At 52.1% G+C, this 12,778-nt stretch overlaps 4 protein-coding genes across 4 annotated transcripts; 2 read left to right on the top strand and 2 right to left on the bottom strand.

Annotated features, from left to right (window-relative positions):
- Positions 1–1,465: 1,465 nt before the first annotated feature.
- CGCS363_v009407 (37S ribosomal protein S17) lies at positions 1,466–1,956 on the top strand (the record flags this gene model as incomplete). The annotated part of the gene is made up of 2 exons (XM_036641256.1): positions 1,466–1,600; positions 1,663–1,956. The coding sequence occupies 2 exons, from the start codon at positions 1,466–1,468 to the stop codon at positions 1,954–1,956; spliced, it is 429 nt and encodes a 142-aa protein (XP_036492880.1).
- A 392-nt stretch (positions 1,957–2,348) lies between these two features.
- Positions 2,349–4,938, bottom strand: CGCS363_v009406 (putative AAA domain-containing protein; the record flags this gene model as incomplete). Its single annotated transcript, XM_036641255.1, has 3 exons — positions 2,349–2,569; positions 2,644–4,759; positions 4,849–4,938. 3 exons carry the CDS (start codon positions 4,936–4,938, stop codon positions 2,349–2,351), a joined length of 2,427 nt encoding a protein of 808 aa, XP_036492881.1.
- A 579-nt stretch (positions 4,939–5,517) lies between these two features.
- On the bottom strand, positions 5,518–7,711 carry COG6 (Conserved oligomeric Golgi complex subunit 6; the record flags this gene model as incomplete). Its single annotated transcript, XM_036641254.1, has 2 exons — positions 5,518–7,332; positions 7,391–7,711. The coding sequence occupies 2 exons, from the start codon at positions 7,709–7,711 to the stop codon at positions 5,518–5,520; spliced, it is 2,136 nt and encodes a 711-aa protein (XP_036492878.1).
- A 1,123-nt stretch (positions 7,712–8,834) lies between these two features.
- On the top strand, positions 8,835–11,380 carry ATG9 (Autophagy-related protein 9; the record flags this gene model as incomplete). Its single annotated transcript, XM_036641253.1, has 4 exons — positions 8,835–9,532; positions 9,596–10,322; positions 10,374–11,060; positions 11,288–11,380. The coding sequence occupies 4 exons, from the start codon at positions 8,835–8,837 to the stop codon at positions 11,378–11,380; spliced, it is 2,205 nt and encodes a 734-aa protein (XP_036492879.1).
- Between the last annotated feature and the right edge of the window lie 1,398 nt (positions 11,381–12,778).

Genomic DNA, 12,778 nt, shown 5'->3' with positions numbered 1-12,778 from the left:
TGCGAGGAATGCAGGTTTAATATGCGTGACAGTTGGGGCACCTAGGGCGAAAGTTTGCGACGTCGTTCCATGGCGCGCGCCGACAGGCCTTACTATGCAGTACTTACCTTATCTTGGTCAAGGAGGCACGAGGGCACCCGAGGGCGGGGCACAACACAGGCGTCTGCCCGCCCGGCAGAAAGAAAAGCTAAGGTACCTCCATTCACAGTTTTCCCACCTTAGGTAGGGCGCAGTAGGTACCTTATGGTTGGATAAGCGACACCAGGTGGGTCAGCCAATAGGCAACCTTGAAGGTATGTGAAAGCATCGAGGCACCTCCAGCACACATAGGCACCTCAGATTGGCACCTGAGGCAACTAGGTTCCTCCAGGGAACAGATCCATTGATCTCAAACCTCTCCAGGGCTGCCAGTTATGACAATTAACTGCCTCGGTAGCGTTGCTAGTCCCTCATGCCGTCTCTCATGCCATATCTATCCCCTGTATCGTTGCCGTATCTGCTCTTGTTGTCTCGTTGTCTCTCCAAACACGATCTCGAGTCTGCCTCGGACAGTAAGTAAAGAATGCAGCAGTCGTTGTGTAGGGACACGCAAGATGAATGTTATTGCTATTCTCCCGCTGTTGCCAGTACCGTGATAGCTTCACACTGTCATTGGTGAGCTCTTATCTGTGGAGACAGTAGAAAAAAAACCTTCACGTAAAAAGTACGCGTGTTCTTGACAAACCGGCCTGCTTTTCAATCCACGATACTCCCTGTCTCTCACATGATTGATCATTGACTCGATGTTTGAGAACATGGACCCAGATCCACAAGCCTTTACTCAGGACGACGAACCAGTAGCTCCCTAAAAATTGCAAGTCCTCACTATTTGTCTTGTGGACTTGCGTTGTCTTAATTGACCCTGGCGAGCTCTTTCCTCGGCGAACGAGCGCTATCGAAATTGATGGGATCGGTTGCATGGGCGCATCACTGAACGGGACAGGATGACGGCTGCGCATAAGACAGTTATCACCGTATCCAGAAAATTCAAGAGCCCTCACCTCTTTAGTCGGGCACGTTAAGAAACGCCTGTCTCTATAAACTAAACAAAAAGCACCCTTTCGCATTTGGCGGCCAAAACGCTGTGAGAGCCAAGGCTGTGCAATCTAAGGTTATCTTAGCGTCGCTCCTCCCGCAGTGTCGGGTCCTGCTTGGCATGGAACACATACGTGGGGCGGGCCCCGGGCTGATAGATGCCCAGATAGGTTAGAGCACGGCCGGCGTAATAGCTGTTCCGAGCAACCAATCATACTGGACTTATCGTAGGTCAAATTCAGCAATTCTAATGGATGCGAGGCAACATAATCAGCCCCGGCAGAGAACAACCTTCAATTTCTCCAACGTCCCCAGTCACAACAGAACTGCACATAAGCAGACGCGACATACATAAGTTCTGCCTTGGTATAGGCTCATTTTAAAGTTCACTATGTCGAAATCGGCCATCTCAACCGCGGGCCAAGTCTTTCGCGAGCTTCATGGCGTTGTGGTGACCGCCGGCCGGATGTCGAAGACGGTCAAGGTACGCGTGGGCGGCCAGCAATGGAATCAAAAGGTCCAAAAGGTAAATGCTTTATGTTTCTCACCGAAGCCCATGGGTCATGGCTGATCACCACTTGTCGCCAGATGTTTACGAAACCGAAGAAATACCTCGTCCATGATCCCAACAATTCCTTGAGGCAAGGCGACATCGTTTCGATCGTTCCCGGTTGGAGAAGATCTCCCCAAAAGCGCCACGTTGTCAAGAGCATCATCGCACCCCACGGCACTCCGATCGAAGACCGCCCAAGCATCCCGACGATAGAGGAGCTTCTCGCTGCCCGTACGCAAATGAAGGAGACAAAGGACGCAAGACGAGCGGAAAGGAGGCAGGATATCACAAAGAGGCCCGCGGCTGCACCTCAGCCAGAAGTTGATTGAAGTTTGCTTGTCTAACGCCATACTTTCAATTCATACTAGAGAAACAACACAGTGTACAACATCCTGCAAAAAAGGTTGTGTAGAAGGCGGATCCTACGAAACCTCGGCGATTGATCTGCCCGATCTATGTCGCGATGTAGCGCCCGGTTTGCAAATTGTGTGCGCAGCTTGCTTTGTGCCAAAACTCATGTAACATTCCTAACGTAGGCTGACAGGTGCCTCATATTGCTGGACAGAAAACAAGGCCCAGTTGTCAAATGACTCCCACCATTTATTCTGCGCCAGTAACCCACCGATCGCTACTTGGGGTATCATGTTTTCCCGTTATGTCTTGTCCGGGCCCTTTGCAAATCACATAGAGCGAATGCAGCGCTCGCCATCAGTTGTAGCTCTTACCCGCCTCTTTCTCCAAACTCTCTCGCCCAATCTTCATATTCCTTCAATCCTGCCTTGCTCACGCTTGGCCGAATCGTGGTCAGACTTGCCTCAAAGTCCGCAAGCCCAATGGGTCGGATTTCATCCATCGTCATAGTTAGCAGCGCCTCGCCCAAGGATCGAAGGGGGCCCATTGCCGCGTCCTTGGCCAAAGCTGTGATGTCAGATCCGGAAAAGCCTGTCACGCTCAATGTCAATGTTGGAATCCGTCAAGCAAGGCAAGCCAAGTAGCTTCGGGGGGATGATACTAACCATCTGTTAGGTCAATGAGTTTTTCAATGTCGTGATCCGTAAGGCTATGCTTCTGCTGACCCAAAAGTGTCCGAAGTTGCGTGGAGCGGGTCTTCGGTTCGGGTAGTGGTATGTATTGACGTCTAACAAACCTGCGGCGGGCAGCCTCGTCAATGGCCCAGGGCAAATTGGTTGCCGCTAGAACGAGAACACGATTGGGATCGCCCCGATTGACGTCCTTTTCATCGACCGCTCTTCCAGCAGCAGCACGCTGCAGATCACTCCACTGAATCAGAAATTCGGTTTTGATCCGCCTCGTCGCTTCGTGTTCTCCTGACCCAGATCGTTGCGATAGTAGCGAGTCGATTTCATCGACAAAGATGATGCTTGGTGCCAATGCCTTTGCTAAACTGAACAGCGCTCGTACAAGCTTTTCCGATTCGCCAAGATACTTGCTTGTCAGACTGCTAGCAGATATGGAGAAGAATGCCGACTTGGACTCTGTTGCCACAGCTCGAGCCAGCATAGTCTTTCCTGTCCCGGGAGGACCGAAAAGCAGCATGCCTCTCGCGGGCTCCCGAAGCCCCATGAACAAGTCCGGACGCAAAAATGGATACACCACCGTCTCTCTCAGCGCGTTCTTGGCTATTTCGAGCCCAGCAACGTCGTTCCAGTGAACTTCGTCGCCCTGAACAACTATCTCATTGAGAATCTGTTTCGCGGCCGTCTCGTCGACCCCGGCGGGCAGATTTTTCAACATCCGCTTCTTCTTCTCTTTCCAGACAGCCTTCGCAGCCGTCCTCTCGCTGTCATCTTCAACAGAATCTTCTGACGAACCTACGCCAGCGTCAGCTACTAGCGCGTCTTCCTTGTGCTTGCCCTTGCGCCTTTTCTCGGGGAGTTTCGGGGTCGCTGCAGTGTCATCAGAACAACTGGCCGACGAGTTTCTCCGCGGCTGTTGGGTTTGGCGGCGGAATCGGGTCACTCTATCCTGTTCGGAGAAACTAGCGATTTGTCGAGCTGACCGGTTGATCGTATCAGCAACAGGTTTCCTCCGAATTTTGGTGACATCTGAAGAGCTTTTGCGCCGCAAAGCTAGATCGTCTGCATCCGGTGAAGTGGTTCGATTGTGTGGAGATATCCTGCTTCGTGGGACCGAAGAGGGGTGGTCTTTGGATCGCCACAACCTTTCTTGCTTTGGCGTGCTTTGTTCCACAGGGGATGTATCCTGGACAGACATGGCATTCAAAGCACTTGACGCGGCACTGACAGATAGCGCAGAAGGGCGGGCGTATGAAAGATCTTCTGAGTTTCGCACGCTGCTAAGCGTGTCCGTGGATGTCGAGGGCAATTCTCGAGGTGTGACAAGCCTACGGGTGTGGACATCCCACTGGGTAGCGGCGGGAGAAGGCTTGCGTGGTTGCTCTGGGGGCGTAGCTAACGGCAGCGTAGAAGACGAAGGCTCTGAGATCACTTGGGGAGTCCTTGAAAACCGGTCTCGGGAGCTGATAGCGCTCCAAGCCAAAGTGGCTGCTTTGCTCGCGCCAGGGCCTTCAGGCTTTGATAACTTCCGGCTCGATTTGGGCGTCTTCTCCCCGGATTTGCCCGATCTCAAAGTGGTCCGCATGGTATATTTCTCAGGACTTGGTGATCGCATTGCCTGCTCTTTTGTGGAAACCGTGCCGGGGGGTAACACGGGACCGATAAAGGGTGGTGTATTGGAAGGACTCTGGCCGCGTCCAACTGCGGCATGGTCTGACGACGTTCTTGTGGCCATGGAAGGGCGTTTGGGCAGTGCGGGCCGCGAAAGCTCAGGGTACCTGATAGCCGGGACTGTCCCTTGGCCGATCCAGCCTCGTTCCGGTGTCGACACATGTGACGGCTCGGGAGAGGTTGATAGCGGCGGTACAGCGTTGGAGTTTTGGGTTGTCATGGCGGCGTCTTGTCGGGATATCCGTAACGCTTCAAGCAGGTCAATGCGCTCTTTGCACTGGAGCTCTAGTTGACGCAAGGAATCTATCAAGGCTTCCTCCGTCTCGGATCTAGCCACATAGTTGGGTAGCAGCTTGGTAACGTGTTGATCATAAATCTGTTCCAAGGCATTCTTCCAGCATCGCATCGCCTCGCTCTCGTCGCCCTGAAAGTAAGGACGGTTCGCATCAGCAGGAAGGAAAGGAAGGAAGGACATGGTCGAGAAGGGCTATGATTTCCCCGATCATCACACACCTGGCTTTCGTAGTAGACAGCAGTCGAGCACTTCAAATAGCTGTCATCGTACGTCTTCTGTAGAACAGCGAGAGCTCGGGAGCGTGACATAGTGGTAGTAACGAGGGTTGCAACACCATAGTCGTCCCGGCCTGGCACTAAATTTGCGGATAAGGTCTCCTTCAGTGCTTTGCCTTGGTTTCGGGTCGCAATGTGGTGTCCGTTGTCGTGGAATCAAGAAGTGACGGTTCCCAGGCCTTTGTTTTTCAAAGATGACTGACTAAGAGGGCGCTGTGGGTGGGTAAATAGGTAGTTAGATACCTAGGCCGGTTGAGTGACAGAGGGGGTAGTGACGTCGCTACACTACCCCGGGCCTAGCTCGGGGGAAGCCAGGGTGGGGAGCGAAAGCGATACTGAACCAGCCCTACAGCACGTAGCCAGCAGACTGCGTCAGATCCTTCAGGTCGATGGAACTACCTTACCTTACCTTACCTCCCTACCTAGGTACTAGGTACCCGAGCCACGTACTGTGGTGACTTTAGGCACCTTCCTCACAGGGGTCGGGACATCTCTGCTGCAAACAGCAGCTGCAAGTACACACGCTAGACGCTATAGGCTGCTAAGAGTTGACTACCAAGGTAGGTATGCTTTGTATGCTTTTTAACATTACCTATCATGAAGCGAAAGTCCTCATGACAGCAGCACCCTAATCTCCCCCGTTGTTCTGGGAAACAGGGCGCGCAATGAAACATGTTCATCAAGCTTTTCATCAGCATCCTCATCTCTGCCGGCCATCTCGTCCACCAAAAGCAGCATCTGCTCAATATGCTCAAAGTCGTCGCAAAACCTCGCAGCTGCTTTTTCCGTGAGTCCCCTTGCGAGAACCGAGTCTTGCAGGTGCTTCACGTTCTCCACAGCATCCATCAATGCCGACGGTAGGAAGTCGTCAAGAATCTGGCTGGCTCTGCTCATGGCTTCTGGCTGCAACACTTCGAGTGATGCCGCCTTCCCAACATCGCTGCTTTCTGTTGTCAACTTACCCAAGGCGTCGAGTATCTTTTCAAGCCCTGAACCGCGCCTGAAAAACTGGTATTGCCCATCTGCGAGCTTCTCGCTCTCTCGCTCGATTCCCTCTTGCAACTGCTGCGCCCTTCTCTGGGTGAAATCAAATGGCTCCAACGTCTGCTTGGCTGCAAGCAAGCAGTTAGTCAAGAATATCGCGTCTGCTGGAGAGCCAACACCCCGGGCCATGTTTTCACACCCAGACAAGAACGGCTCAAAGGCCTCCGAGAGAATTGGCTGGAAGTCACTCTCACGGTCCGAAGAAGTCGCTAGGGAGATCTCATATGTCTTCATAACAGCAGTTAGCTGTTTCAACGCGTCGAGCAAGAAGTCCGGCGGCCCAAGATCAGAAGGCGTTTGTTGAAAGTCACCCTGCAGCGTTGCAATATGGTCTCGCATAAGTGACCTGAACTGTCTGAGTGCCCCTGCTTCAAGACCAGACATGAGATCCAGCAGGCCACACTGGCTGCCCAGCAACTTCGTGAAGGTGAAGCGGTAGAAACCGAGAATGTTTGCGAGCTTGTAAGCCAAGATGGTCTCCTCGTTTGACTGAATGACCTGCTCAACCCTCTGGCGCAGAATCCGAGTCGCCCCGGACACGTCTCGGTCTACGAGATCATTTAGCGCTTTCAGAGCGTCGTAATCACCAGCCGCGTCCCCTTCTCCATCATCCAGAAGCTGCCACAACTCGTTCGCCCGACCTGACTGCAGCCCCTTGGCAATCTCGTCACCTTCTGATACGAACAGGATCTCGAGTGCTTCTCGCTCGCTCACTGTCGCTGAGTGTATCCAAGCAAGCATGTCGCCAACATAACGCAGGGGATCGTGGGCGGCCATTTCGATGGGCTTCACAGAATGGTCTTCTACGCCCGAATCCGTCGTACCCGTCAGTGCTAAGTTGAAAGAGTCAGAGAGAATGCGCTCTCTAGCTTCGGCAAAGAAGTCTAGACAATTCTGGAATAGCGAGGGTCGTTCTGCCAGGACTCGAATAGCGCGGCGAATAGATGAGTTCATCTGAGGGTTTTCGAGATTGAGCGTTTTAAATTCACGCTGCACCCATTTGTACAGTTTTTGAAACGCGAGATTGAGATTCTTGGATGTCTGGTCCATGATCTCCAGACCAAGCGTTTGCTTCTCAAAGCCGAGCAAGATCTCACAGTCCTTGCTAATGCGTTTTGCCTTGGTGAGAGCGGTGAAGAAGCTGTCATCTACAGGTTCGGCAGTCGACGTTAGGGAGGCAACCTCATGGTCGGAAAGCATGAAGTGGCTACGCAGAGTCTTGAGTATGTGTTGTTTTGAGTCAACCTCAGCCCGCTGATGAATCAAGGAAGAGGCTTCTGTTAAGATAGGGTCTGTAATCTGGTGCGCGGCGGTGATGCGACTTCTCACATGCTGGTAGTTGTTGTTGAGCTTGTCCAGGGTAGCTCCTATGCGGCGAAGTTGCTAGAAAGATTGGTCAGAGGAACGGGCTAGGCAAGTCTAACGGGTCAAGAAAACTTACGTCTGCCACGCGACCAAATTGAAATACGATTTCACCGTTACTGTCAATAACCTCTTTCTGCAGCTCCAGGCGTAACTGCCGACGTGTTTCGGGAGTGTTCTTCAGGCCCCTGCCGTCGAGAAGCTGTAGAGCGTCCCGAAATTCTGAGTCGGCGTATGAGGTTGACAGAACCGTCGTGACTTTGGAGGTGAGGGGGTTATGATTTCTGAGCGATGTGGGCGTTGGGGGAGGAGGTTGAGACGAAGTGGCCGAACTGGACGAATTGGACACATCTCGCACGGGTAGCGGTCTCAAGGACACTGGAGCTTTTGCCGACGCCATGTTCCGGGGAGGAAGTTGTAGGACCGACTCATCAATCTGCCATTGACCAGGAGATGAGGAAAAGGCTGCAAGCCGAGTTGCGGTTCGTACGATGTGCTACGTCGCCGACTTGTCAAGAGTAGAGGCTGTAGGTTGGCGCGTTTTCTGGCACTGTCGTTTATTCCCACTGCCAAGGTATCAAGCTCAGGTGGGTAAGCAACGAACAAGGGAGATTTAGTAGGGAGACGAACGGATGTTACAGATGGCTTGGGTGCACACAGCTGTGAGAGCGAGTATACCTACCTACACTAGGTAGGCAAGCACTGTGTGGAGACCTAAGGCACCTAGGTACCTTGGTATTAGGACTGGCAAAGGTACTGCAATGACTTTCCTTCACCCCGCCCACGCCTACCTAGGGTAAGTTAGGGATGAAACAGGCATTGGATGAAATGGAAGGAAGGCGGCCTGGAATAAGTACGGCAATACCACTACTCACCGCCCTGCCGACCCACCCCCAAAACGCCCACGTCATAAAGTCATGGACTGTGCTCTGTAGTCTCCTATCTTATCCGATAAGGTAAACGGTAAGGGTTGGTAGGTAGGTAGGTAACTAGGTACCAGGTAGGCACGCACCTGATCCCAGACACCTTTCGAGCATCAGTTGGTCACGCCTCGCACATCCGAATCTTGCAGTCAACTACTTAGCTTGCTATTACATTCGTCTCGTGATGCCTCTATCGAACTTGGAGGTACCATCTGCACATGTCACCTCAGCATTAGCCACAAACACAAACACCAGCAACCCCAAAAGAGGCGACTTCGGATAAGTTAAAGATCTATCCCAGAAGGTATTCATTCCCATCTTCCGCGAGCACCTCGGTCACCTGCGCGCGTCGTACCCGAACACATGACTATTATTAAACGACAGACATATGTCCTTCAGCCAGCTTATCTTAAACGTCTTTGTAGCTAACTGTAGCTAACTCATTTCTAACAGCACTGGAAGACCGATCCTCCTATTCTCAAAAGTCGATCCCAACTCTGTATTCAAGCCACCTTCTCCAAAACATGCATCAGTCGACATGCGTAACGAGTGCATACCGTCAGTAACACTTCGAAATTCTTGTTGCACCACACAGTCAGCATGGCTTCCAACATCTTCTCCCGGCTGGGTCCTCCCGCAAGAGGATCCAGATCATTTTACGAGGAGTTGAGAGGCAGAGGTGACGATGATCTTGACATCGAAGACCAGGCCGGACTCGATGTCGACGAGGAGAATTTGAAGGAACAATTCCAGGACTATGACCTTGATCACGCACGGGATCTTTCCGTCGACGACAGCCGCACAACTCTCGACAGCAACGCCAACCTCGTCAGAAGCCCCCAACAAACCGTCACGCGAGGCTCACAGCGAACCGGAGCTCGACGCGACACAGGACCGGCATGGCTAGGTCATGAAGAAGATGGAGACAACGATGTTCCCGCTTCTCTGCTCGTCGAACCGCACGAGGTGGAGGCGGGCGCAAAAGAATTGAACCGCAGAAAACAGCCCGTAGCCTCAACACAGCAGCCAGCCATACCTGGTCCGTCCGATCGACGAACTCATGGCCAGTGGGAGGCGGCTCAAGCCCAACAGAGGCTGCATCCGGCAGATAGCGTCAAACCCTTCAAATCGCAACCCAGGCGCATCGCGCGAGGTTTCTCGCCGGGCAATGAGAAGGAAAAGGCCCTCTGGCGCTGGGTCAACGTTTCGAACCTTGACTTCTTCATACAAGACGTTTATTCCTACTACCGAGGCAGCGGCTTCTGGTGCATCGTGTGTGCTCGAGCATTGCACCTTTTGTGAGTATTCAATTTATCATGCAAACCAAATCGTAGTGGGATCGAATACTAACAGTCCTGTAGGGAGTCTGCTTTCTTCGCGGTGTTCCTTACCTTCATGTCACAATGTGTTGACTATTCACTTCTCTCCGACCGAAGTAGAAAGTCGCTAAGCGAAATCGTGATTCCGCAATGCACTAGGAAAATGTCATTCCTTTGGAATTTTGGTCTTTGGCTCTATGTCTTCTACTTCATTTGGAAAGCCGTCCAATTTACAGTCGATCTCCGGAGACTGCGCAATATGCGCAACTTTTACACCTATCTGCTCGAGATACCCGAGGAAGATATGCAGACGGTTTCTTGGCAAGACATCGTCTCGCGTGTTATGTCATTGAGAGATGCGAATCCCAAGACTGCAATAAATATCACCCCTTCACAGCGGCGCTGGATACGGAACCAATCCAAAGAGCGGCTTGACGCCCACGACATTGCGAATCGACTAATGCGGAGAGAAAACTACTTGATAGCCATGATGAACAAGGACGTGCTTGACTTGACGCTTCCCATTCCGTTCATGGGAAAGCATCAGTTCTTCTCGAGAAGTCTAGAATGGAACCTACATTTCAGCATTTTGGGTTTTATCTTCGACGAGAGTAATCAGGTCAACCAGGAGTTTCTCAAAGCAGATCGCCGAGGGCAGCTAAGCGCAATGTTGAAGACTAGACTTATGTTCGCCGGCTTCATCAATTTGCTGATAGGACCATTCGTGGTTGCATATCTCATTATCGTACATGCTTTGACGTACTACAACGTAAGCTACGTAATCCCGATCTGAGAAAGTTGCTGATCAAAACCCCTCCAGGAATACCAAAAAGACCCAGGGACTTTTAGTCACAGGAGATACACACCGCTTGCCGAATGGAAGTTCAGGGAATTCAATGAACTTCCACACTTGTTTCAGGAACGGCTCAACATGTCGTATCCGGCCGCTCATGCGTATATTGACCAGTTCCCGAAGAGATTGACGGAGCAGTTTGCTAGATCGGTAACCTTTATCGCTGGTGCGATCACATCCGTTCTAGCCATTGCATCATTCTTAGAGCCCGAACACTTTTTGGGCTTTGAACTACTGTTCGGGAAGTCGGCACTCTTCTACATTGGAGTGTTCGCTGCAGCCTGGGCGGCCGCGAGAGGCATGATCTCTGAGGAAACCACCGTTTTCAACCCTGAGTACGCCTTGCGCAACGTCATCAGCTTCATACACTACATGCCCGCTCACTGGGAAGCTCGACTCCATACCGCGGAAGTTAAGAGAGAGTTTTCAGAGCTTTACAAGCTCAAGGTATTGATATTGGTCGAGGAGATTGTTGGCATACTCACGGCGTCTCTGGTTCTCATCTTCTCGGCACCCAAGTGTAGCGACCAAATCATCGACTTCTTCCGAGAGTTCACGATACATGTGGACGGCGTCGGCTACGTCTGCTCGTTTGCCGTCTTCGACTTCAAGAAGGGCGCGGAAAGGGCCAAGTTCCAGGTGGCAACCGGAGATGTACGTGACGACTACTACTCAACCAAGCATGGAAAAATGGCGGCGTCCTACTACGGATTTCTAGATAATTATGTGATCAATCCAAAGACGGGCATTCCTGGTCACATCCCGCCTGGAAGTCGACATCCATTCCACCCGCCGCCGGCCTTCCCTGGACTTCAATCGCCCACTTTAGCGGCCGAAATGCAAAGCTCCAGAGTGGGACGTTACGATCTCACAAGAAGCAGAGCACCCGGAGGTGGTATGGGGCAACAAAACCGGACGCCAAGATTTGGGCCTTCATTGACAGCCCCGTCGCCGATGGCATCGATGCTTCTTGACCCACACCACCAACCGGCTTCGGCGGGGTTCGGCGCCCGAAGCACTCATCGGAGCCGAGGGAGTCGGGGTGGATATCAGGGCGGAGAAATCATCGAGGAGACGACGGAAGATAGCCTTACGATGGGCGAGCAATTGGATTCGCAAGTACAATTCGAGGACGAAGGTTTTGAGGGAGCTGGGCCCCTAGGGGAATCGGTTTGGGAAACATCGCCTCCGAAAGGGTTGAGTCGGGAGAATAGCACGAGTACGGAGACTGGGGGGCAAGACGCTGGGGTCTTGGGATTGATTTATCAATTTCAACAGGCACACCGCACAGATCGCCAAAGTGGAGCACTTTGAGGTGCAGCAAGGATAGACTACTGCCCGAAGAAAGGATATCAAGTTGGTGGCGTTCTGGTGTACAAGCTTGTGTGAGGTGCATGGATTGCTTGGTCACACGATGTCTTAAGGAGTGCCGGGAAAGAATGCTGCTGCAACAGGAACCTGGCGTTGGCTTTGGACATTCAGGTAGAAATTACTGGACGTAAATTGATATTCGTATGAAGCCTAGAAGTATTGGCAGAATCAGTACGGCCGGGGAGTGTTCTGTGAGAGGCGAGATTTCAGAGCTTGGAGATCTGATCAATGTGACCGCAGTTGAGTTGCCTTTGGTTTTGTTACCCAGTTTTTTTTAGTGTTCCAGAAAGAGATTTTTTTTACTAACAAGCATCAAGGCATCAACAGATATGCTGATGTAGTTGAGTTGCCAAATGATGGCGTCGGAACTCGGCGGACAAGGACGGCGGAGACGTTCTTTGGAGACGACGTCGGGCTGACGAGGGGACGTCGTAACTCCGAAGAACCCGACGTCGAAGTCGGCGTGGGCGGCAATCGCTAAGACACGGCGAGATGAATGACAAGAGAGGCCACGCACAGGCAGAACGATGCGGTGGTCACGCGTTGGAGTTACCAGCAAACATGAGTATTTAGCAGGCCAGGATTTTCTGGGAAGCTCTTGAACGCCCTGCTAAGTTGCCAAAGTGTTGGTATTACCAGCTGGCTTATGCAGTCAGTTGACAGAAGCAGCGCCAGTAGCAGCGCCAGTAGCATGCCGAAGCAACAGGCGATGGCAGATGGATGGAATACAACAACGAAGGACGAGGTACTGAATCTGACGTCGAGTATGCATATTAAAGTCCAGCCATCCGGTCTACTCAGTACTACACTTACTGGCAGCACCAGATCTAAAAAGGGGCAAAAGTGTGTGATATGGGAACCGTGAGGGCCTAGGAAAGTTCCTGAGAGTTTTACTACGGCACCTGTGTAGAGGGCACGTACCAATGGAGGGGCCCCCGGACGGCTTCTAGATGCCGGGGTCATCTTTTCTACCTATCTACCTTTATCAGATGGTTTAGATA

The sequence above is a fragment of the Colletotrichum siamense genome, assembly GCF_013390195.1.
Source record: "Colletotrichum siamense strain Cg363 chromosome Unknown KSG_Cg363_contig06, whole genome shotgun sequence".
In the NCBI taxonomy this organism is placed as follows: domain Eukaryota; kingdom Fungi; phylum Ascomycota; class Sordariomycetes; order Glomerellales; family Glomerellaceae; genus Colletotrichum; species Colletotrichum siamense.
Note: the sequence above shows the minus strand (reverse complement) of the source record. Positions and strands in the feature narration are given on the sequence as shown.